The following is a 26,834-nucleotide window of genomic DNA, read 5'->3' on the forward strand; positions in this document are numbered from 1 at the left end:
ATTAGCGGCTTAGCGGGCTTAGCGGCTAAGCTGTTAAAAGGCTATTAACAGCTTAGCCGCTTTGAAAGGGGGGGGGGGAGCGAGAAAAAAATGGCGAAAACGTCTTGCGAAGCAAGCCCATAGGGAACTTCGTCTTGCGAAGCGCCTCCGCGACGGAAAACCCTTTCGTCTAGCGGGTTTTCCGTATTGCGAGGCATTCGTCTTGCGGGGCACCACTGTACTTTAAAACCAAGATATCTTGGAGAGCTAGCAAATTCTACCTGCAAGCTTTCCTAGGATGGATATTTGATTTATATTACAGAATTGTATTAAACAAGCTGACATCACATTTGATTTTTAAAGCCCTTTCACTTTATGATTAAGAGAGTTGTGTATTTCTGTACTCTGGGTGTTTGCCTCATATTTGTAAAATGCAAGTTCTTCAGTTCAATTTCAGTGTTTTGATGGATTACAGAATCCATTGTCAGCAGAGGTGCCATAGGCAAAAATCTAAGGACATTTGGTGATTTCTGGCACCATTTATCATCCTAAAACTAGTCTTCGCCTTACATTTTAATCGTGCACCGTTTGTAAGGGGACTTCCCAGGAGTGTGTATATTCATCTGCCACTACTGGGTCTAATGTACAGTTTTATAATGTACCTTGAGGGCTAAGCAAATGCTAATTGGATGCCTGTTTATGTCGAGGATGTGCCTCTGAAGACAGGATGAGATTCTGCATTGCACAGTTCGTTTCCTGTTTTTAATTATTTGCCCCTTTTTATTGTGCTTCTTGTGCACGTACCCTCACACACATGGGAAAAGCAGAAATGTAACATGTAAGGGACAGACCAGCTTTTACTACTTCAGACTGCAGAAGTGCAGAGCAGGGTGTATCTTCAGCATGCATTAAATTTTTCGTATGTTTTGAATGCTGGAAAGAGAACTGCAATGGCAAATGTAACTTTAGAGGCTGCCTTCAGTTGCACATTCTCCTTGGCGATAGAGCAGCATCATTCCAAAATGTTTTATATAGATCCTTGTATTCACAGACTGACTATCCTTGCTTACTAAAACCTCACAGGTCAAATTGTTTTAAAGGGGGGGGATCTTGGGGGAGGAGAGTCCGCAACACCAATAAATCATTAATATTGTTGTATTTATTTTGATAGCATGGTCAGTCAGTCTCTTGAAGTAGCTTGTTGAATGAATTTAGAGCAAAAGGATACTTCTGGCTCAAATCAGTTTTTCCTGAAATGTGAGTCAGCTTGCTACCCGTAACTTACTTGGAATCACGTTTTTTCCTGAACTTTTTCTATTCCCTCCTCACCCCTGTTATTCCTAGAATAAAGAAGAAGTCATGGCTGTAAGGCTCCGAGAGGCAGATAGCATAGCAGCTGTGGCAGAACTCCAGCAACATATTGCAGAACTAGAAATCCAAGTAAGAGTGTAAACCATTCCCTTTGTTCCCTTTGTTTTGTTTTCTCACTTCCTACCGCTTTGTGTTTTCACTCTTTCCCCCTTCAGTTTGACACACGTTGGGTAACTTTTTAACATTTCCTCTCAGTGTAGACATAATTCTGCCTGCCCTTTACACTCGTTTACGAAATTGGTGACAGGGTTCCATTACCCTTATGTGTGAGCTCCCCTTTAGATATTGAGGGACGCGGGTGGCGCTGTGGGTTAAACCACAGAGCCTAGGGCTTGCCGATCAGAAGGTTGGTGGTTCGAATCCCCGCAACAGGATGAGCTACCGTTGATTGGTTCCTTCTCCTTCCCACCTAGCAGTTCAAAAGCACATCAGAGTGCAAGTAGATAAATAGGTACCGCTCCAGCGGGAAGGTAAACGGCGTTTCCATGTGCTGCTCTGGTTCGCCAGAAGCGGCTTAGTCATGTTAGTCATGCTGTATGCTGGCTCCCTCGGCCAATAAAGCGAGATGAGTGCCGCAACCCCAGAGTTGTCCGCGACTGGACCTAATGGTCAGGTGACCCTTTACCTTTTTTATGCTGATATTATTTATTTATTATTAAATTGATACCCTGCCCAAAGGAGCCTTGTAATCATTGTTCACTCCTACCCTACAACTTGAATTCTGCTTTTTTAAAAATAAAAAGTATAATATATTTTATTTTTATTTCCTTCGTTTCTTCCAAAATGCACACGGTTTTCCTTCTCCTGGTAACCACCCTGCCAGGTACATTAAGCTGAGAGAAGAGGGTGACTCTCCCAATGTCACCTAGCCAGCTTATGTGGAGATTTGAACCTCAGCGTCCCAGGTCCTAGTCTTATGTTCTAACCATGCTACGCCACACTGATTCACCGACCACTTGGAATACTACCGCAGAGAAGTGCTTTTCAGTGGTCTCTGTTAAGACACTTGACTGATGGCTCAGTAGTCAAAAGTAGGCAGAAGTGAGTGGACTTGCATATAGGTATATTCAAGTCTTGGAGTGTGTTAAACATAGCATTGGGACTGTACATACACAACAGTTCTGATGTACAGTGGTACCTCGGGTTACAGACGCTTCAGGTTACAGACTACGCTAACCCAGAAATATTACCTCGGGTTAAGAACTTTGCTTCAGGATGAAAACAGAAATCACGCGGCGGCAGCGAGAGGCCCCATTAGCTAAAGTGGTGCCTCAGGTTAAGAACAGTTTCAGGTTAAGAATGGACCTCTGGAACAAATTAAGTTCTTAACCCAAGGTATCACTGTAGTTCTTTAGCTGCTGGGGTGGGAAGACTTGCTGTCCAGTCTAAGCATGACAATGTACACGAAGTGGGCAGGGCCTATTGAGACATACACTTGGGACATGGGTGGCGCTATAGTCTAAACCACTGAGTCTCTTGGGCTTGCCGATCAGAAGGTCAGCGGTTTGAATCCCCGCGTCGGACTGAGCTCCCATTGCTCTGTCCCAGCTTCTGCCAACCTAGCAGTTCAAAAGCATGCCAGTGCAAGAAGAGAAATAGGTACCGCTGTGGCGGGAAGGTAAACGGCGTTTCCGTGCACTCTGGCTTCCGTCACGGTGTTCCATTGTGCCAGAAGCGGTTTAGTCATGCTGGCCACATGACCCAGAAAGCTGCCTGTGGACGAACGTCAGCTCCCTCAGCCTGAAAATGAGATGAACGCTGCAACCCCATAGTCACCTTTGACTCGACTTAGCCGTCCAGGGGTCCTTTATTGCACTTGCTGACTGAGAAGACATTGCTAAACTGTGTCTTAAAACACAGCACTTAATTTGATTATTAACAATAATTATAATGTTGCGAGTATAGCATTGACTTGCCTCAAAACAATTTCTCTGAGGAAGCCGCAGAGCTTTCCTTTTAAGTCAAACTTCTGTGAAGATTCTGAAACCAAAATCCTGGCTGCCACTTCCTACCCTGCCAAAATCTAATTGCTGCTTCTACCTAAGCATAAGGAACTCAAATCCCTTCAGTGATACACTACTTCAAGTCTTATAAAATTGCAGCAAAGTACAGTGGTGCCTCGGGTTAAGTACTTAATTCGTTCCGGAGGTCTGTTCTTAACCTGAAACTGTTCTTAACCTGAAGCACCACTTTAGCTTATGGGGCCACCTGTTGCCGCCGCGCCACCGGAGCACAATTTCTGTTCTCATCCTGAAGCAAAGTTCTTAACCTGAAGCACTATTTCTGCGTTAGCAGAGTCTGTAACCTGAAGCGTATGTAACCTGAGGTACCACTGTATTTTATGTGCAGTGTGCCTGCTGCTCAGAAGCCTATAGTTCATAGCTCTTTCTTAAAACTGTTCCAGATTTATTCACTTGTTTATAATAATGATAAAATACTTATATACTACATTTTTTTTAAAGGCAAAGCTGTGTACAACAAGCATATATGCACACACGATAAAAAGATTGCAATTGAAAAAACAAACTGCTAGCTAACGTCTTGGTCGGGAGGCATACGAAAGATGCAATGGAAAAATAATTGTATTAGATGCATTTTTTCTTCAAAGTAGCTTTACTCATTTGAGAATCTAGGAGTTCCACTTTCAGGGTCAGAGCTGGGTCATAGCAATTACCTTAAAGCATACAGCTTTCTGTGAAGAGTTTAGGTGTAAGTGTAAGACACGTTGGCATTAAACATCTAAAGTGACCCTAGTATCGCTACACCCACATTACTACGGAAATTACAATCAAGTCCCTAATTTAAATCACAGTTTGGAGAGGTTGTCGGGGGGATTAGCTAAAAGTGTTGGGTTCTCCCCCGCCACCCCCCCCAAAAAAAATGAAATCCCAAGCAAAACAGAGGTGAGGGTTTAATTTATGCTTTATGTGGATACAACTAACATGTCCATCTCTGGCAGTATTTTCTGAACTTGGGTCTCCAGCTGTTTTTGGACTACAATTCCCATCATCCCTGACTGCTGGTCCTGCTAGCTAGGGATGATGGGAGTTGTAGCCTAACAACAACTGGAGACCCAAGTGTGGGAAACGCTGATCTACGGTAATTTGAATACTTTCATATTTTAAAATACTACCATATTTTTCCATGTATAAGACACCCCCAAGTATAAGACAAGACCCTATTTTTTTGAACCCCAAATTAAGAGGATTTAATTGAGAGCTTTTACACTGATACCAGGATCTCAATCTTCTTCTTCTTTTACATATATAAATTAGTCAAAAGTCTGTGTGTGTGTGTGTGTGTGTGTGTGTGTGTGTGTGTGTGTATGTAATCTGTTAATATGTTTTTTCATGCTTTTTAAAGTACAAAAAGTTAAACTTCACATAAGAAATCTGCTGTTGTTTCTGTTTGTCAGTGTTCAGGTTTAGCATGTTCTGCAGAACAAATTTATCTGTGGCCTCCAGCATTCACTTTTAAGGAAAAACTAAAGGCACCGACCCAACAGTAAACTCTTACCTTTCATGAGAAGAAGCCTGTCTTTATATCTTATAGCACCTTTCTTTAATATCCAGGACTGGCAGAGTTCTAAAGAGAGAATTTCTATTTTTGCAATTACAGGAAACTCTTGTTGTACTCTTCAGCAGTGTGATGCGTTTTCTGAAAACCTAAAATGAATCATCCCAGTCACCAAAAGGGCATGCATTCCCCACAACTGCCCTAATGAATAAACTTAATTTATGTGTTCAGTGTAAAATGTCATCACCATGTAATAGCAAAAGTTCATAAAGCAGACCAAACTGAGAAAAGGCTGCAAGATAGCTTAACTTCCACAATCCATTTCCCCCCACTTAACTATGGATAATCCGATTAGTTAGGTATGAAATAAGAGTATGTCTGTTTTCCCCAAAGGTGAGCATGATTAATGTGCCACCAAGCTTTCAGAAGAAGTCAGAATTCCCCATCTCTCATGGCCAAGCCTTTGGCAAACAGGGTTTACCCCCCCTGCTAAACCTATATAGAATCTCTCCTTTCTGTGGCTTCTGTGGCTACCAAAAACAGAAGCATACAATTAAGTATTTGTGCACTTTCTAAAAATCACATTTTGATTAACAAACCAGACTTACCCTGCGGGATCAGCGTGCTTGGTTTCAAAACCTATTGCATATCGGAGTTGTGGCCATTGATTTCAATGGATCTACTCTGAGCGAAAGGTAGTTGATATTCCACTCTATTCTGCAGTGGCCAGACCACACCTGGAATACTGTGTCCAGTTCTGGGCACCACAATTTAAGCTGGAACGTGTGCAGAGGAGGGCAACCAGGATGATCAAGGGTCTGGAAACTAAGCCTTATGGAGAGTGCTTGAAGGAACTGGGTATGTTTAGGCTTCAAGCTGAAAGAAAGGAGATTCCGACTGAACATTCGGAAAAACTTTCTGACAGTAAGAGCTGTTCAGCAGTGGAACAGACTCTTAACAAGAGGTGGTGGACTCTCCTTCCTCTGAGGTTTTTAAGCAGAGGTTGGGTGGCCATCTGTCATGGATGCTTTAGCTGAGATTCCTGCATGGCAGGGGTTTGGACTAGATGACCCTTGGGGTCCCATTCAACTCTGATTCTATGAACACTAATAATGTAACCCAGCTATATTTCAGGAAAGTATAAATTACTTCCAAAATATGAAAACAAGTCGGAAAAGTTTTAAGGTTTATATGGCATTAAATAAAGAATGTTGGTTATATGAGGCTGATTTGGGGCTAATTAAAATACATTGTGTATTTTCGCTGTGTTGAAGTCAGGTTTGATAAGAATAATTGATTACTATTCTGTTGTTAAAAGGTTTTGAAATAGATTCTTTCTCCCAACCACTACCTTTTTACTTTAATTTTACTTTCTACTCCTTTTAAATGCCTTTAAGGGCTGGGGATATTAGTTGGTTTGTTTTTTTGTTCCTGTTTTTATCATGTATTCTGTGCTTTTATGTAGTTTTTTTTGTGAACTGCCCTGAGTTCTGCGGGTGAAGGGTAGTATTATTATTTCTGAAATAGAATGCATGTTCGTATTCTGTTTAAATTCTGTTGTTTTTTTAATGTAGTTATAAGCATGGTTTTTTTTTAATAATAAAGAAAACAAAGGTAATACACTACATTATATAAACCTGGAAAGCTCTGGGTGGTATCCAGTAAGTCATACTTGGAGCAGATCTGTGGAAATCTATAACTTAATTCATTGATTTCAGTGGTGCATTCTACGTATGATGTTATCTTCTGAATCCACCTTTCTGAAATAGTATAAAAGGGAATATAGTATTACCTGATCAACCTTTTTTTTTTTTTTTTAAACATCTTTTCTGGAACAGAAAGAAGAAGGGAAATTTCAAGGACAGCTTAATAATTCCGACTCAAGTCAGTATATCCGAGAACTGAAAGATCAGATAGCAGAGCTCAATCATGAGGTAAGCCAAAGATTATAATTTTTGTTCACTTTTGTTTCTTTTAGTTATCTTGAACCACTTGGTTTATGTGGGGCTTTTTTGCTGATCGTAGGTAATTACTGTTTCAGTGTTTTTAACATTCTTCATTTACTGATTCCTCATGACTTAATAACATCCATAATCTGACAATGTTTTGGAACATCTAACCCAACTGAATTAAGAATTATGAATTGTAAGAATTATGTGCGTTAGAGGTGTAATAGTCCAGTAACATTTGATTTATTTAGATTTTTCATCTTAAGAGGCAGTTGCCTGTATGTGAAATAAATTTCCATAAGTTCTTGCATTGAAAATAAAACAGCTTTTAGTTTTTTAATGACTTTACTATTTCAGTCCTAATTTTTTATGCATTTCCACTCTTAACGTGAATGTTGATCTTTCTGTATTCTTTCCTTTCTGCCATCAAGCAACGTGATATACTTGTACCAATGATTTATTCTGTGCGAAAATATCACTGTTCTAAAATGTAGCAGCAGTACACGTTGTCCAAAACATGAACATAGTAGATTTCAAGAGAAGCAGCTGGGAGATGCAGCTTTGTCGCTGATGTGTATGAATAATCGTACAAATCAGCAATCATTCAGAGGTGCCTGGGACTTCTGTACGGCCCATCTCACTTGAGATTACAGCAGAATTCCTGCTTTGCCTTTTTATCAACAGCACCTTTAACAATCGTTGAACTCACTTGAGAAATCAATATCCAACCATCTTGCATTAAACATTTATACTCCAATCCAGCTAAGGACATCTGTGCATACAAACAGCCTACAGGTGCATATCACTTGCTGGTGGAGTCGGAACTGTGGACATTCTAATACTGGGAGTTGCAGGTTAACAGCTTATTTTATGTGCGAGTTCAAGCAAATGTTTGCAGTCCAGTACCTGCTTGGAAAGCAATTTGTAAAATTTTGTAAAACAAAAGACGGTGAATTTTTTCAGGTGGTGGACATGTGAAAAAAGGAAAAAATATTGGGACATGATATATAACGAAATGAAAAAACTATTTAAATACACTTTCCCAAAGAAACCAGAAGCAGTTTTGCTAGGGATAACGGGGGATGAATTAAAAAAGGGAAATTGCAAACTATTCATGTACGCAACGACCGCCGCTAGAATCTTAGTGGCTCAGAAATGGAAATCCCAACTTTAATGGAGTGGCAGACAAAAATGTTTGAATACATAGAATTGGAGAAATTGACCTATAAGATTTGGAACCAAAAAGAAGCAAAGTTCAAAAAGGATTGGAGTAAATTTGTTGAATATATACGGAGTAATTGTAAGAATTTAAAAACTGTAGCAGGATTAATGTAAATCTTGTGATGTGGATGCAGTGTAAATAAGAAACTGTAAGAAAAGATTTGAGACATGAAAACCGTTAATGTCGGTTACATGAAAACCATGTAACCCAAAGCATTTGTAACCCGAGGTACCACTGCATAAGAATTGCAGCCTACATCCTATAATTCTATTCTTTTGCAGACTATTTATTTTTTTAAAAAACCTCCTAATAATTGAAGAGTAGTTTGAGAATAAGGAAGAATAGTGGCCGCGTCCCATTGTACAGTGTGGTTTATTCCCAGATAAACAAGCCTAGGAACGCAGCTTTTTCGTCAAATTAATACTCTGCTTCTGTGATACTCTGTGGAAAATTAGGACCTGCTAATGTTTACACTTCACTTTTATTTTCTCTTTTGGAGTTGTTCAGCACTTCAGGATGACAACACACATTTTTCTGTGTTACATAAACACCTTATATTGAATCTTAATGCAATTTTGGGATTCCAAGAATTTCAGACCTGACTTTTGTAAAGAGGTATAAAATTTATAGATCATCTTTTGAAGTCTCAAAACCCAGAGGGAGAGCTAGAGAAGATATCCTAGGCAGATGGATGAGGGCAGTTATGAGTTTTACTCAGCATTCCCTCCCAAACATTGTTCCCCTGAGACAACGAAATGTCACAACTTCAAAGGGATGTAATTTAATTTAATATATTTTAAAAAAATATTGAAGCAGGAATTTCCTCAGAATCGCACTCTGACTTGTAGTGTGTATCTTACACAACTCTATACTCAATAAATGCAAAAAAAAAAAAAAAAAATTGCCCTCCAAACGATTAATGGTCCCTCTCATTTTGCTTCTCTAAACATTCATAGGCATGCTATGGTTAACCTTGTAAGCTAATCTTCCTTTTAAAGTTGTGGCATACACAATGCGACCACAACCTTTTGGCCAACTGAATGAGGGAGACATTCACAGATGACTCAGCAAAACATGGGAAAGAAATAGAAGTTACTTTAGTGTGCATGCCTGCAATTTTCAAGTTTGAAAGACAAATCAATGTATGGTACTCCTGATCTTGAAAAAAAAACCAAAACCTAAAAAATCTGGTCCTGTTTATATTTTAAGCTGCTATAAATAGGATACATCAAAGTTTTACCTGTTGAAGATCTGCCCTAATGTGTATTTATATTATTATGAGGTGCTCCGCTTAACAAGTCACATTAACACACACACACCCCGAGCTTCCCCTCCCACTCCATACAACTACTAACCTAACTTTTCACCTTCCCAACCCTATTTTTGAAGCCACTTCTCTCTTCTGTTCTCCATCCCTTCACTTTTGGACAGGCCTTCATAAAAATCTTCACTATAAGCAAAAATTGTTTGGGGTGGGGGTTCATTTAAAACATTTTATTCAGCCTTCCATTAAAATTTTCCCAAGACACCTAACAAATTAAAAAAAAACAACCCAAAAGAAGAAATTGAAATGTTTGTATACAAGAGTTACAACAATGTTTAAAAACCAGCAGTATACAGCAGGTAGAGCATTTATTTATTTATAAACTGCTGACCCAAAAAGTCCTAAGTGGTCGATAAATAAAGTTATAAAGCACGGCTAAAATCCACAAAACAATAAAAAATAAATATATATAAAAGCATCATCATTAAAAGCAAAGGATACAATACATAAACCTTTAAAAGTAATTATAGATAACTGTCAGGGAACTGCCATCAGAGGCACGGGAGAAGGAGGGGGTCTCTGATTCTGCAGGGGAAGGTCCAAGCGCTAGAGGGAGACTCAGCCGGGAAGAAGGGGAAGAGAATGAGTGTAACACCAGGGATCAGGGAGAGCAACGGGACAGGGAGGTGCAGGGGCTCCAGGACTCTTCATTGGAAGTTAGCGAGGAGAGCCCCAGCACCCCACTGCCCACGCCCACCCTGCGCAGGAGACTCCCGCGCAGTGAGAGGAGGAAACAATTGGGCGTCAAACAGCTCTTATGTTGGCAACGCTTTAAGAAACGCCCACAGACAGATTCTACGAGTGACTGAGAGCAGCCACGCTAAGATGGGCTGCGTAGTCCGGAGGGTTTAACCAGGCAATCCGAGGCTCAAACGGAGCAGGATTACGCACGAGTAACTCCCAATCCCTACAATAACTAAATCATGTGTCTGGGTGGAGTTGACCTAAATGGAAGTTCTTAGGAAGACCAAGTGAATTATCAATTTTGCACCTAAAAGTTAGCAAAATAAGGCACCACGTGAATGCCCCAGATCATGAAATAGTCTCTGCTAAATAATTGGTAGCGAAACTATACCAGTGGTGCCAGTAGAGTAGGTGGTGTCTGTGAAAAATTGGGAAGGTCTTTGGGCTTAATAAGGCCTGCCCTTTTGCTTGTCTTTCCAAAATTATATTCAGTAGATGCAAAATAATAAGATGACTGTGTGTGAGGGCTTTCTGTCCTGTGTAGTGCAGACTAGAGTGCCATTATCTCATGTTTTGGACTAAACATGTGGCACATTTGCCCAAAAGATTGACTAATGATTTCCATCTACTCTTAAGATAGGGTTACACATCCAGAATTTGGCCTTCAGAAACAGCGTACGGGCGAAAATCTCTGAAATGTCCTGGAAAATCCAGACATAACCCATGTCGGAAGTGTGGATTTTTGGCGAATTTCATTTAAAAAGTAGCTCAGAAACTTCATTTTTTAAAGATTTTGCAAAACAAAAAAACACCCCAACAGCTCAACAACTTTTGTGTCTGGATTTTCACTTTTTGAAATATGGCAACCCTACTTAAGATGGCTTTCCACTCGGTGCAGAACTGTTCTTGGCCACTATTATGTTCTACGAAGGCAAGGCCACAACTGCTTTGAAATGGTTGTTGTTCGTGAGAAAGCTGAAGAAGGGAGGGATACACAAAAGGAGCACCTGCTTTTTGTGCTTCCTGCTTGACATAAAGGCCAGGCATATTGGCTTCATTGCCACTTTTGTTCCATGCATAGAAAGGAAGGTGCATTGGAACCATCATCAGTTCAAATTGGGTCTTGAAGGGGTCAGCGGAACAAATATCTAGACAGCCTCATCCAGTCTGGACTAAAATAAACTGTTGACTGTGTTACGAGTATATTCTCTCACTTGCATTAGTTCCCAGTTCATACTGATTGATTTATAAACTGCCTAAACTGCCCGGCCGGGTGGGGAGTGGGGAGTTCCTGTTGCTTCTTTATATGCTCTGTATTCCTAAACAGTTGTCTTGGCTTCCTGTTGGATGTTGCAAGGAACAAATGTGCGATGTAGATTACAAGAGTGGTGCGTAAGATTAGAACTGATAGCCTTTCTCACACAAACTTAACAAACCACAAAATACTTTGGGAGCAGAAGCAAGGAATAGTGGCTCCTAGTTGTAGAGTTGAAGAAGAACTTTGGAACTGTGTAAAAAAAAATATGTTTGTGTCGTACAGTTTTCTGTGTCTGCTGTAGTTCCACGATATGCAGATTCTGACCCTTTCGGTCTTCTGATAGCATTTTCCCGTACAACAAAAACAGTAGCTAGTTTCCACATTGTAAATCTCTTGGCAGTAATACCTGATTTATAATGCTGAGCGACTCTTCGAAGGGAGAGCCAAAAGCAAATGGTTTGCTATCGCGCGTTTTTGCAGAATTAATTGAACCTCCAGTTTCAGATGGTGAAGTAGTTGAGGCTCCGTCTGAAACCTTGTTCTGAAAACTTTTCTATTCCAAAACAGCCCCTCCTATATTTTTCCAGTTCAAAAACCGTGGGATTATGTGATGTCCTCAATTAGGATTGAGTATTGCATGAACTGCGTGCAGTATTTTTCCCTGCAATTAAACGTAAATATTATTTACATATCGGTATTGATATTTATAAAAGTAAGTCTATATTTACTAATATTTCACACACTTAGTATCATTTCTTGTGAGAAGAGTAACTGCATTCAATAGACCTTGTCTAGTCTTCCTCCTTTAGCCTGTGCAAGCAATAAAAGTGATTTAAAAGTAGTTCCCGACTGTAGCCCGGGAAAAAATATTCTTGCTGGTGGTTCATATGCACTCACCCCAACCCCGATATGCACAGCACAATTTCATATAATCACCCCCAAAGAATCCCCCATTTATGGCCCCTTGTTGCCTTGCCTTCTTTTGCTCTCTGGCAGCTGTCACATAAGGGGAGATGAGATAAGCTGGGGCCCAAAATTGCTCAGGTAGGGTCTGTGATAAGAAGGGAATGCTTTTTAGCTAAATAACATGTAAACAATCGTCGTGTGTCATTGACTTTCAACCACACCAAAAACACTTGCTTGGCTTATTCAGATAGGAAGTTTTTCGTGAAAAAGAAAGAAAGATTGCACCTTCTTTTTCTCCAGCATCAGAGCTTGAGGCTCATTCTTGCTATCTTCATGCACCTTATGCCCTAACCCATCTGATATTTCTGTCCTAACAACCTAATGCAAACAGTAACAGATTCTGATCGAGGCGCTATCTCGCCTCCAAATCGCGCTTCTCTTGAACTAACTCAAGATGGACTTAATGAAGATCGACATTCAGCTGCAGATCAAATGCCCTGCTTTTAAACGATTCCGCTTGTAAAAATGAAATTGTAAACACTAAGTAATTACTCGTGGATAAATAATTCAGACCATATATGCAAAGGGCCACCTTGGGACAAGGCTGAATAGTGGGAGCATATGTAGGGACTTGCTTTCCTGATCTGGTCATGGTGACATGCGCCTTAGTTACATCACACTTGGGTTTGTGTAGTATGCAATATACATAGGGCTGCTTATGAAAAGAGCACCAAACTATAAACGGTCCTGACTGTGGCAGCTGTTAACAGAGAGCATATAACTCCATTATTGAAGCAGCCACACTGGCTCCCAGTTTTGTTCCTGATCAAGTGCTTGCTGATGAAGAGTCTTAAAAGCTGTTCATGGTTTGGGACCAGGGTTCCCAGAGGACCTTCCTCTCCTATACAAGCCTGCCCATGTATTTAGATCTTCATCATGCTTGAGCAGCCTGCCTGGAGAGGTGGAGCCACAGCTATGGCTTCCTGGCAGCGGAATCACTGCCGCTTAACAGTGGCAAGCTCTGGTCTTCCACGTTGGCTCCACTGGGGCACTCATGTACAGTGGTACCTCTGGTTAAGTACTTAATTCGTTCCGGAGGTCCGTTCTTAACCTGAAACTGTACTTAACCTGAAGCACCACTTTAGCTAATGGGGCCTCCCGCTGCTGCTGCGCCGCCGGAGCACAACTTCTGTTCTCATCCTGAAGCAAAGTTCTTAACCCAAGGTACTATTTCTGGGTTAGCGGAGTCTGTAACCTGAAGCGTCTGTAACCTGAAGCGTATGTAACCCGAGGTACCACTGTATTTCCAACATGGTTGTTTTTCTCATTCTTCCCTCCAGTAGTGATACTACTGCTGGGCAAGCTGGTTATGACCAGAGGTCTTCCTATGTTTCCCCAGAAGTGTGCTTAGTTGGGAGCAGGAAAGGACCTTTTTCAGTCACTGCGCCCAGGATCTGCAATTTCTTTCAAGGGAGGATCATCTTCTTGCTCATCATAAATTACCTTCTACTGGTTGGCTAAACATTTCTGTTTAGAAGGCTTTTGGGGGCATGTATGGTTTTTAAGTTCCTGTAGTGATCTCTCCCCCACTCCTTTTTAAATAATAATAATAATAATAATAATAATAATAATAATAATAATACATGTACTGCTGAAAGATGCCCAGGTACATTAATATCTGCTTTGCAATTTTTTTGTTCCGCTTTTAGTAACTTGATCATTTTGTTCTACTGAGTTTGATTTAAGAGTGCTGACTTCCTTGAAAAAAGGGCATAGATGTGCTAAATAAAACTTAGACTTCAGGAAATAGTATTCTAGAGAACTAACCAGCCTTACCCAGGAAACTGAATTAAAGGAATCTCAGTCAGAAAAGTTACTAGCAGAATAAACCTTAAATAAGTGGAAAATCCCATCTAGATTGAGGTTCCTAATTTTATTTTCCACAGAATGACTCCCTAAGTCAAAGTTAAATTACTTGAGACCTCGCAGAATATACATTGGACAAAACACTTGAATTCTGGCAGGTTTTCCCCCTCTTTAACCAGAGAACAGGCTGATCCAAAACAGAAAATATTGGGGCAACATGGCTCCCTGTAGGGTAATGATGTTCTTGGAACATGGAGAAGTAAGATAACTAACACCACCATGGTTAGGCTATACATTATTGTATTTGGAAGAGAATGGGTTGGCATTTGTTTCTCACCTGATAGGTATTTGCTTCTTCAAACAGCCACTGTACTGTAGGTATTCTCTTTCTTTAAAACATGTAAGCCTATTGGAAGAGATCATGTGCTGGCTAAATTGAACCATGGTCAACATAAGGATTGCTGCACGGTGTCTAATCCCTAGAGTTGGGGCTGAAAAATGCTATGTCAATTGTACTTCGCGAACGAAGCAATACACATGGTTGTCTAAAGGGGTGGCCCCATAAGACCTTTTGAGGCGAGAATCTAAAATTACGCACCGCTGCCTCCCACGTTCTGCCCACTGTTAAAACCAACAGTGGCCTATCATCAGCACTAAGAAAATTAACTTAAGCAACATAAATAGCAATGTATAGCAAGAGCAAAGGGTAGTATCCAGCAAAGTGGCCTCTGGCTGCGCAACAGAACTTCCTCTGCCCGCATGCTCCCTGAATCTGTTCTGGGGGTTCCCTTTACCCTCCATATCAGATTTGGGGGGATGTGGGGGTGCACATGGAGAAGGAGGATAAGCTCCACTGCGTAAATGGAAATCCTCATATACCGGTATATCACCTTTCTATAAACCAAGCAAGCAGAGCTGCCAAACCTTTCTAGTGAGAAAATTCTATAATGCCAGTGTTAATTGAAGAAAATACCCTTTCCTTTGTGCAGGACAGTCTAAGACTATGCTGGCGTCTGTATCGGGGGCCCATCCGACGACCTAAGTGCATATGAAAGGAACCATTCTCTCCAATATTTTTTTGAGCTGTTTTATTCGAAAGCACGTCAAAGTGCAAGTAGATAAATAGGTACCGCTCCGGCGGGAAGGTAAACGGCGTTTCTGTGTGCTGCTCTGGTTCGCCAGAAGCGGCTTAGTCATGCTGGCCACATGACCCGGAAGCTGTCTGCGGACAAACGCCGGCTCCCTTGGCCTATAGAGCGAGATGAGCGCGCAACCCCAGAGTTGGTCACAACTGGACCTAATGGTCAGGGGTCCCTTTACCTTTACCTTTAAACAGGTTGAATTAGGTCCAGAAGCTGATTGGGAACTGATTGGTATATGCTGCCGCTACCCAACTCCTACCTGCATGCAGGCTGCCAGAAAAATACGTTCCTGGCTACAATCATTAGCTGAGCTTCCAGAAGCACCCTGAAACTATGCAGGAAGGGTGCAGCCCCATTCAAAACAGGGTTATTTGAACTCCCGGCCAATGACATGTTGGTTTGGTCTATGTTAGTTTCAGTTCATTTGCTGATCTCCAGCCTACCTACACCTCCAGAGCTTCTCCAACTTAACTTGGTTCAGATAAAAAAAAGAGGAATGGGAGATAAATGCCGTCTGCGTACTGATGGCACTGCTTTCCAAACCTTTTCGATAATCTCTCCCAGCCTCTTCGTGTGGATATTAGAGTAAAGGAAGATGAAACAGTGTCGCATCACGGTTTCCATGAAGTGGAACAGCCATTCCATCCAGCAGACCATCTTAGGAGACCTTTCAGACTGGTTAAGAGTGAGCTACTACTTAGCAGTAGTCATCCCACAAGGTTGCCATGGTTGATGGCATTCATAGCTTCTGATTGCTGGGCTACAACTCCTCATCAGCCCTGGCCATTGACCAGGCTGGCCGAGGTCGGTGGGAGTTGGTGTCCAACCAGCTTCTAGAAAGCCACAGGTTCCCAACCCTTCGGTAATCATGGTCTGTAATGGAATTCCATCAGCTTTTTGGGTCTATCATAGCATTTTGCTGTTGTCTTCATCTGCCTGCCCTTGGGCTCATCAGCACACGCTGCCAGAGTGATGCTTGTCAGGCTTTCACGAGCAAAGCTTTTTCAATGCACTGAAGTGCAGCCACTGCGATAATCTTAAGATAAGCATTTAAAAGCTTTGCCTCAGCTCGGAAGATTAAGGGTGAGATTCCCCCCCCCCTCTAAATAAATAAGTAATACGACATTTACTCTAGGTAGAATTTAAAAAAAACCACAGTGCAGCATTGTAGCCCAAATCAAGTATGGGAGAGAACGCAAACCTTTCTTTTTTCTTCTTTTTTTGCCCCAGAACCCCCTGACATGAAAAAGGAAACATGTTAGCTCTCAGATTTAAAATGTGAGTTTTTCAACTTGTGGTTGAAGCTTACAGAGCAATAAATCATGTGCTTTCCTTACATGGTATCTTGCAAGTGCAGTTAAGACAAGACCACCAGATTTGCCCTCCCATAAGTCAGCGCAGCTATTGGACAGCTGGAAAGTTGCTGTTTTGCTAGTACGTGTCAGATACTGAACCTCTATGCTGGCGGAGTCAGATTTCAATAGTTGTGGTCAGTCTGAGGAAACTGTGATGTGATAAGATAGCGCTTGTGAGGTCATGTGGTTAACAAACACCCAATCTAAAATAGCAGCTTAGTGGACCTTAAGTTAAAATAAGTATAGTTCCTCAGCTGTGTGTGCTGTGTTTTGTGCATTCTTAGACCCAGAGCTGCTGTTGATGCTGAATAACCTAAAATTGAGGATTCAGTAGCATTTTTCATAATAGGGTCTCGCTCCATACTTTTTCAACCTCATTCTTTTATCTTAGTGGTGAGCATAGGTATGTGGGAACAGCACAGTGTTGGTGAAACACTACAGAATTCTAGAAAATCAGGTTGTTCATTGTAATGGGAATTGGGGGTTGCTCGTGCGTAAGTTGCCGCCACTCTCGGCGAGGTTGCCTGGATAAACCTTTCCCTGGCTGGACAGTCCTGATTCCGCGTCTGTCTCAGTCACTGGCAGAATCCGTCAGTGGGCGTTTCCTGAACTTCTTCCAACATAAAAGTTCCTTGACGGATAGTCTCCGCCTAGCCTCCCTGCGCGGAAGTCTTCTGCGCAGGGTGGGTGTGGGCAGTGGAGGACCCGTGCTCTCCCCGCTGGTCTCTGGCGAAGAGTCCTGGAGCCATCTCTCCGAAGCCCGCCTCTCCCCGCCTTTCTCCCTGGTGTAACGCTGATTTCCTTCCCCGGCCGATGAGTCCCCTCTTTCCCTGCTGGGCCCTTCTCCGGCATCGCTTGGGAGCCCTTCCTCCACTCCTGGCTGCGATGGCAGTTCCCTGACATCCATGTTTGTTAATGAGTTTAGCATCCCCCCTCAAAAAAGGAGTACTTCACTTTCAGAGCTGATGGTTCCCTTCTCAATAATGTTTATTGCCATGATCTAGTGGAAGAGATGTCTCTTTTGCTGAACCTCTAAAGCGCATACAAATGATTTGGGGCTTGTTTTTTCATGAAGTCATGAGACATCCTTAAGCGGAGAGATGGAGAAAGAGAGGAAACTACTGAAAAATATATCAAATCAATATATGCATTTAGTAGAAAGTTTTGATAGGCAAATAACATTGAGAGAAGGGCAGAGAGAAGGGAGTTAGTTATAATCATCCCACTTCAGAGAAATTGACAGAAATGGGCCTGTATTTTTCAGATTTCTAACTTCAGCATTGAGATGTTGGAATGAAATACTGAATGAAGTCTGGACATAATTTTAGCAATGGTTAGAATAGGGTTGAATGGATTTTTCAGTAGATTACTGGATGATGCTGACACACAGGTGAACACAATTTTCATTTTCTTTTCTTGGCCCAGTTATAGACATGAAGGCCATAATCTGTCACCTTAAGCAACCTTTCCTTTCCCAGCTGTTTACTAGAAAAAACTTGGATTGAGATCTATAAATAGCCTCAGAGCTATTGATTTAAAATAAACCATGGCACTTGAATAGCTGCCAAGGATTATTATCCTACATTTAATTTTTGTTGCTGATTTCTATATGTCACCCTAAAAAGGAGAGGCTTTTGTTGTTGTTTTAAGTAACTTCTCTCTCTTTTGAAACGTGTTGCTTGAAAATGGCACCCAAGGGCCAAATTCACCAAAAGGCTTTAAAATGTATTTACGACGTACGAGAGAAGTAAAATTTGATGGTGCAATTACATAGTACGACATGGAAGCCTGTTCTTCTGACTACTTGCTATCTTTTCAATCACGTACTTTCTATTAAGATTTCAAAACTTTTGATTATATGGTAATACTCTGATCAAAAAGTCATGACCTTGCCTGATCAAGTTGTTTCTTTCCTGTTCTGACATGAAAGCTTCTGGTCTCAGTGTGTCGCTAGTTTTGATCTTTGTCATGTAAGCAGTACAGCTGCCCTGCCTCAGCCTCTTGTTTCCTTTCGGCAGTTTTGCTCTTGATAACTGCTAAAAGCTGAAAACCCCAACCGCTACCACCTTGATTTATTTTTTTTAATAGAACAAAGGAAATTTAGAAATTCAATATTAAGTCTTTTACATAACCTTAAATATATAGCCTTCATTCTTCTGTATTCTTGCCAACTGCATAATCTAGGGAGGTTTGCTGTGACAAAGCTGCTTCATTACAGTGGACTGTTGCGTACATCACAGTAAACTATGGACCTGAAAGACCTACATTGGCTCAAAATTCATTTCCGAGCACAATTCAAAGTGTTGGTGCTGACCTTGAAAGCCCTAAACGGCCTAGGCCCAGTACACCTGAAGGAGCGTCTCCAACTCCATCGCTCAGCCCAGACACTGAGGTCCAGCTCCGAGGGCCTTCTGGCGGTTCCCTCACTGCGAGAGGTGAGATTACAGGGAACCAGGCAGAGGGCCTTCTCGGTAGTGGCACCTGCCCTGTGGAACGCCCTCCCATCAGATGTCAAGGAAATAAACAACTACCTGACTTTTAGAAGACATATGAAGGCAGCCCTGTTTAGGGAAGCTTTTAATGTTTGGTGTTTTATTCTTTTTTAATATTCTGTTGGGAGCTGCCCAGAGTGGCAAGGGAAACCCAGCCAGACGGGTGGGGTATAAATAATAAAATTATTATTATTATTATTATTATTATTATTATTATTATTATTATTATTTGTAAGACAAATGTGAACAGGGAGGAACCACTCTGATCCTCCGGCTCACACGCTCACTCCATGCCTTTCCTCTCCTCATGAGGTCAGGAGAAGGACTTCAGCAACATTAAGCTTCACTTCGCCCTAGTTGCCTTGTCCTGTTATCTAGATCATAGAATCAAAGAACGGTAGAATTGGCAAGGACCACGAGGGTCATCTAGTCCAGCCCTCTGCAGTGCAGGAATCTTTTTGCCCAATGTGGAGCTCGAACCACAACCCTGAGAATCTCGTGCTCTACCTACTGAGATATTTTGAGATCTGGGTTAAAGGTTTAAAACAAACTCCAGTTGAAAAAAGGCACATTTTTGAAGTTGGCTGGTTTTGAAAGTTACCAGAATTTGTTACAAACTGTCCACATGGCACGAAAGGGGACAGGGAAACTGAGGCTTGTGGTTGTCTGCATCTCATGAAACCTTGGTTTAGTGTGACATGTGAACTGTGTTGATATGTTATATACATCAGGGGGACTTGTGCCCCCGCCCTCCCCGTAAGTTGCTGGTTTCCACTTCCTACCATCCCTGCATATGGTGGAAAACACCAGTGTGGAGCTAAGAGCAGCTTGAGGGAGAGTAGTTTAGATCAGGGAAACACAGGAGAAAGAGTTAAATGCTAACTCTTCAAAAAAGCAGAGATCTCTAATAATTCTCAGAACCACCACAAAGCTGCAGTTCTGCAAGATTCTTTGAAGGAAGTAATAATTGATAAGATTTTAACCTTTTATATTTGTGGTAATGGAAGTACCGTAATTCTAAAGATCTTACTTTCAAAAAGTGCATGTTTGATATCAGGGCAATACAGTTGGCTTCTTCACGAACTTTGACTTAACAACTGAATTTTGCACTAAATGTTTACAGTTCTACACACACACACACACACACACACACACACACACACACACAGTCTTAACAAGAAAATGACTATAGAAATTAATACTCTATTTCCCCCCAGAAAAATCAATCTGCCCTTGAAATTAAGTTGAGTTGATTCAAGCAAATATTCGTATTTTAACATGGTACCTTAGTTTGCGCGTTTTTAATCTGGATTATTTAGGAATGTTTTAAACCTCTAAATTTTTCTCTGCTGTCTTTTTCTTTTTGCTTATGCTTGGGCTGACAGTCAGCAACAGGTAAGAGCATGTTATGAGAAAGTTCAAGCGGAATGAATTTGACTACCTTTCTAAGCATGGCTGCTTTGTGTTCTCAAATATAATAATCCACAGCCTGGTAAATAACAAGTTCATAAAGTATAAGTACAGGGCGAGTCTTTTAAAAGAGGCCCCATGGAACATGTGTACTCTGTATCCACAGGGCCTCTAAATCAGGTATTTTGAGCCACTAGTCAATTCTGCCACTTTCACTGGAGACCATTAATGATGGGCATTGTAATTTTTGACAACACCGTAAAAGCCATGGGATAGCTGGGACAGTAGCCAGCATGCTATGGTGTCTTATATTTAAATGTGGCAGGATCTCTTGAGAATTTCCATTTCTTAATACTATGCTCTGTGGATCAGCCCCATGTTCTGATACCATGCTTCTTCCATTAAACCAAATTAAAGGGGGCTTGAGTCCACATGTCTATTTAGAATGAATAATTCAGATTTATGTCGGTAACACAAGAGATTTTCTGCCGCTTTTTAGTATTAACAAGAACGTTCTTCCGTGATCAGAATCCCTAGTTCTGTTCCATCAAAAGAGATACAAACAGAATGACTTGTTCCGGTTCTGGTTTTGAAAATAGACCCCTCTCCTGCAGCTGGAGCTGCTAAGACCTGGAATGTTCTTCCTTAGTTATAAGCTGGGAAATGGCACCAGCTTTCTGTGTGATGTTCAAACAAGTGGAAGGCGGGTGTCAAGGACTGGAACTAGGGACAAGAACTATTGATCAGGTGTCCTCTATCTGGAAGGTCACAGTACTCTTCCCCATTTTGGAATGTGGTGTCTTCCCACTTAGAGTAAACTCATAGCCAACTTTGTTGAGTTGGAGAGAATAGCTTCCTTGTCTGTTTACTGAACCTCACTTAAATTTTTTTTTTTAGTCTAAAGCCTATGGAACCTTCCTTAATCTTGACACATACTGAACACTAACCATCTCATTAACTCAAGAGCCCGTCATGGACATGTTGCATCATTGCACATTTCAGGAAAATTTCAAACCCCTAGTACTACAATAGCAGCATAAGGAGAATCATACAACTGTTGAATTGGGAGGAACCACAAGGGTCATCTAGTCTAACCCCCTGCAGTGCAGAAATCTCTTGTCCAAGGTAGGGCTCGAACCCACAACCTTGAGATTAAGAGTCTCATGCTCTGCTGACTGAGCTATCCACAGGGATTTTGCTGTTCGTTTGTTCCTTTCGGTTATATTACTGTGCTGTTTTTAAATATTGCAAGGTATTCAGAAGGTGTGTGGGTCACTTTAAGGATCATTTGGATGCGAATATGTCTATTTTGAAACTTAAGAAAGCTTCAAAATAAGATGTTGAAATTCGTCCTAAGGTGGCTGGTTTATTCATGCTTAAAGTTGAGAAATGTCCCAAGCGGTGTCTTTCTGTCTCTCTCCCTCTTTTTGTCATAATACAGAACCAGAAGGAGGAATTCTACAGCTCTTCTTGTGAATATTTACACAAGACCAGGTTTAGAGAGGGCTCCTAGTTCTGTCAGACACCATTGCCAGCTGTAGTGGACTGTCCCACAAAGTGTCGCTTGCGAAATATTCGTGAAATAAAACTCATAGCTCAATACGTGGCTTCAGCTTGAGTCAGCCACTGTGCATAAACTTCATGCAAAGCAGCCATGGCAATTTCAGTTTGTATAAGGGCTTAACTCAGGACCGGGGGAACTTGTGGCCTGGGGGCTGCATGTGAACCACAGCTTAATTTCAAAGTGGGAAGAGAAGGGGAAAGTGGGAAAAGGGAAATACCGTATTTTTTGCTCTATAAGACTCACTTTTTCCCTCCTAAAAAGTAAGGGGAAATGTATGTGCGTCTTATGGAGCGAATGCAGGCTGCATGGCTACCCCAGAAGCCAGAACAGCAAGAGGGATTGCTGCTTTCACTGCACAGCGATCCCTCTTGCTGTTCTGGCTTCTGAGATTCAGAATTTTTCTTCTTCTTGTTTTCCTCCTCCAAAAACTAGGTGCGTCTTGTGGTCTGGTGCATCTTATAGAGCGAAAAATATGGTACATTGCCAAACATCTGCCTTTTGCCTTCCCCACCTCCAGCATGCCCCCCAACAAAGTACCCCCACAAAACACACCCCTCAGCAGAAAAAAGGTTCCCCGCCCCTGTATAAACATATTGATTTCAATTCAGCAGTCCCTCTGTTTACAGTGTAGCATCTTACTTAAGGTGTTCTGCATGTAGGAACTGAGCATGTTACCCTTTGGCTTGAAATCTAGGTTGTTCCATTTGCAGTTATTGAAATGTATAGATCACTGCACTAACAAAGCGCTTGTTCAACAAGCTGGGCGAAATGGCTTTCGAAATTTCTGGAATGCATCTTTTCCTCAGTCAATGTCTCTCCCCCCCCCCCATTTTTTTTAAATAGCAAGAGTATTTGCTCTCTGTTTCTAACCATTACACTGTAAATTCTAAGAATGAGCACCAGGAGTAGAGTTTAATTGTCCGGTCAATGTGAACAGAAGATGGTGCATTTAACATGAATTTTAAGTAAATTTGGCTGTGTTTATCTACTCTGCTGATTATTGAATGCTATAGTGAACTAAAGATGTATTGAAGGTGACGGTGGAGTAAAAGTGTGACTTCACTAGTGAAAGCTTGCTGTGCTTGTGTTCTGTTTTTTTATTTTCTCTAAGGGGAAAGTACTTCTTTACTATAACACATTTTTTTCTGAACTTTGGCCTTTGCACCATGTCAAATCCCAGATTTCCCACTCCTAGTCTCATGCCATGTGATGCTGTCTAGGAAGCATCCCCCTCTGCCACCAAAAACTCTCCAGAGGATTGGGGTACTTTCCTGAACAGTGGGGGGGGGGAGTATTGCTGGGGGTCACAGGGGGGAAGGAGGAATTGGCAAAAATCACCTCCTATCTTCAGTCTGCAGGAACCTCTGAAGGCAGCTCATGAAAGGACAGACAACTTGGGATCATTAGATATGTATACACACATTTGTTTTTGTTTCTGGTGAGGGTGAGCAGTGATTTTGAGTACACTCAAATGCTACCCCTGTCCTTATAACTTGCGGATGTCCTTTAAGATATAAATGTTTAGTTGAATATGGGCATATTCTCCTTTCTTGAGCTGAAATGATAGGCCTGTCGGCTAATGTTTGTATGTGTCTTTTTACAGATCAGTTGCCTAAAAGGCAAGAAGCCCTTTCCAGGCCCACACACCTTTGATGGGATTCATATTGTGAACCATTTGATAGGAGATGATGAGTCCTTGCAGTCGTCCGACGAAGACTTTATATCTAACCACGTTCAGGAGTCTGGGGTCCATTTTCACTTGCACAGGAGGACTGGTCCGATGGACTTGACTCCAGCCGCGGCAAACAGTAGTGACAGTGATACTGAAAACACTGAAACACCAGACACCATCGTTCAGAAGGAAAATAACCAAAAAAGAGTGGAGTCTTACTCTACTACTGTGTAACCACTGTGAATGGTATTGGCCTTCATTCTCTAGGAGCTTATTCCACGGTCAAGAGGACTGTCTTAAGGTTCTTGGACTTGACTGGCTCTTACATCTTATCTGACGCGTGATGTGCTGCACCTTACTATTGGCCTCTGTATTTGCCAAATCTTTTATCTCCAACTTGTTGTTGCCATAGAGTAGGACTGGGAAGAGGTTGGATGGATGAGAACTCTAACAGTATTAATATTTCCCGTACGCTTCTCATGCTGGAAAATGCACACTCACAACTTCTTCCCACTCAAGGACCATACTACAGTTTGTAAAGATGGGAAGTCCTTAGTCTTCAAAGGAAAAGTGTACTTGTGCAATATTTAATGCTCTGTGAACAAATGTGTTCTTTTTACATAAACGGTTTGTGATCACAGTGGATGTATCAGATACGACATTTATCTGGTTGAGTGTCTTATTTTTAATTAAAATAACCTCTATTATTGGAAACCACCAAAGTTTCCAATCTAAAGCCTTTACTTGTGCTATTTTATATAATAATTAATGGTCACACTTCATTCTAAAGGATTAAAGAAAACCTTTTATTAACCATTCTGTGCATCTGCTTTTGATGTGTTGCTAATGGACCTGATCATACTATGTTAACTACAAATAATGACTATTTTGTATATATTTATATATCCTTGGCCCTGCATTAAAATGTACATTGAATTTTGTATGGGAAGTGTAAATGTTACCATATGACTGGTCTCAGCATTTTAAAAGGAAATGAAATTCTGTTTAAACCAAGTAAAATTGGAAAATGTTTATGAGAAAAATGGCAAAAACACTAATTTTAGTTTTAAGACCTCTGCTTACCAAATGACCCACAGATTCATGCCCTACTGAAATGTGTTCCAAATGACACTATTGACTGAAATTTTAACTTTGTGTATATGTAACTATATAATAAATTTTTTTTCATGATTTAATAGATGCTAAACAGTTACTTGTTCAAGTGTTTCTCAAAATACAGTATCGGTTACTATATTTTATTAAAACAGCTCAACATTATTACCCTTTACTACATAACAATAAAATCAAGGGGGAAAATACAACAATAGTACAAAACATACAAAAATGTTTACTAACTGGAAAATACACTTAGGAGATATGTGACAATTATGAATAAGAGAAGGAAAAGATTGCTTTTGTTTATATGCTGCTTTCAGTTTCTCTGTCTTAAGCTAAGTAATCAGGAGAATGAATTTTATGCCACAGATGCTCTGCAGAGTGAGTACAAGGAAGAGAGAAACCTAGGACTGTTTCTTAACAAAGTTCTTAACCTTAGGTACTATTTCTGGGTTAGCGGAGTCTGTAACCTGAAGCGTCTGTAACCCGAGGTACCACTGTACCCTGATTTTAATTATATGCATTCAGAAGTTCAACTGAATTCAGTAAATTTTACTTCTTAGCAAAAGTGCTTAGATTTGCTCATGTACCTGGGAGGAAGCCCCTCTAGATTAAATTAAATAAATAAATTTCTGAATGGTATCTTTTGATTGCTTTAGTTCAAAGGGTCAGAGTTCTTAATTTACTAACACTGTACTCCTATGCATGTCTACTTGGGAATAAGTCCCACTGAGTTCAGTTGGGTTTTCTTTCAGGTAAGCACACACAGGATTGCTGCCCAAACAATGAAACCCAATCAGTTGCAAATTGCAGGGGAAGAAATAGGTTTGTCTGGAAGGCCTGCTCACATAAATAGATGGTATCCAGGAAATTCTTAAACAACCTTATGAGCTGCTCTAACTTTCAGTTTTTTTGCTTTCGCTATTTTTATCAGCGTACAGGAATCATTGAACTGCATTTCTCCGAAAAAGTGTTGATGTTTCACTGGACTGCGGGGCGAATGTTGCCCCCATTCAGATGTAAAATGATGCCGTTTCCCAAAAGCAAAAAATAGTTTTTGAGTTCTGTGTCTAGTTTTCTTTGTAGATTGCATCTGCTTTACCTTCCCCAGAGGGAATCCAAATATAAGCAGCTGACAACCTCTGCACCTGGTGCTGGGCAGCTGAGGTTGCCTAGAAAGTATCTGCCTCTCTATCGTTAGAGCACCAGCTGCAGGTCTCTTTGCAAAAGCAAAGCTCTTCAGTCGGTGGCATGAGAAATTCAGTTGAAAGTTGGCCATAAAACACATTAAACAGTGAAGTGCAATGATCTTGCAGTAACTGCCATATTGCACAGGTGCTTGTGAGGGAGACGGAGCGACAGGCTGTATCTCGGAGTTTGCTTTTACGTGGAAGTAAATGTGCACCCAGAGCATGCCCACTTTTGTATTAAGCTGCAATACGCTCAAAACGGTAGGGGGAGATGCTTAACTCCCATTTTCCCTGTCAAATGTGGCACATGTCCAGCTTTTCGCCCCACAGAAGAAGAGAGAGATTTCCCCCACCCTCAAGGGAAAAATAAATTTTGCAGGGGGTGGATTTTTATAAGAAAAAAGGGCACACAGGAAGCTAAGCACCTGCTTGCCTGTACAAACCTCCGCTCTCAATTGCAGCTTCCCAGAACCAGTTTGGGTAAATGCAGGCACACATTGGAAGGGGTGGTGATAGAAACATCCTCACGACAAGGGACACTTCGAGGCAGGGTCTGTGGGGAGTGGAGCTCCATGTGTGGTGTTTGGCCCAGAAAATGAATGGATTCAGGAGGACAAACAGTATTAGGGTGGCTTCGAATGCATATTTTAAGGACAGAACCAGACCACATATGGAACACAAGGCTGCCACCCAAAATGAAAAACTTGTGTCAAGAGGTCCCTCCCATGCTCCACAGTATATCACAAAGTTTACCCTCCGCCCTGCAGACAGTCATTATATGATGTACTCACTTGTCCCTGTTGGAAGCAACCAGTGAA

The 26,834-nt window shown here is 41.3% G+C and overlaps 1 protein-coding gene across 5 annotated transcripts in view; it reads left to right on the forward strand.

Annotated features, from left to right (window-relative positions):
- EVI5 (ecotropic viral integration site 5) overlaps window positions 1-24,906 on the forward strand; it is a 71,024-nt gene extending 46,118 nt beyond the window's left edge. For all 5 annotated transcript variants that reach the window (XM_028732773.2, XM_028732770.2, XM_028732771.2 and 2 more), the window contains 3 exons: window positions 1,324-1,419; window positions 6,705-6,800; window positions 23,642-24,906. In XM_028732773.2, the coding sequence (XP_028588606.2) occupies window positions 1,324-1,419; window positions 6,705-6,800; window positions 23,642-23,944 (495 nt within the window). In that variant the 3' untranslated portion in view covers window positions 23,945-24,906. The remainder of the gene's footprint in view (window positions 1-1,323; window positions 1,420-6,704; window positions 6,801-23,641) is intronic.
- Window positions 24,907-26,834: the final 1,928 nt, after the last annotated feature.

Source organism: Podarcis muralis, chromosome 5 (genome assembly GCF_964188315.1).
Source record: "Podarcis muralis chromosome 5, rPodMur119.hap1.1, whole genome shotgun sequence".
Taxonomy (NCBI): domain Eukaryota; kingdom Metazoa; phylum Chordata; class Lepidosauria; order Squamata; family Lacertidae; genus Podarcis; species Podarcis muralis.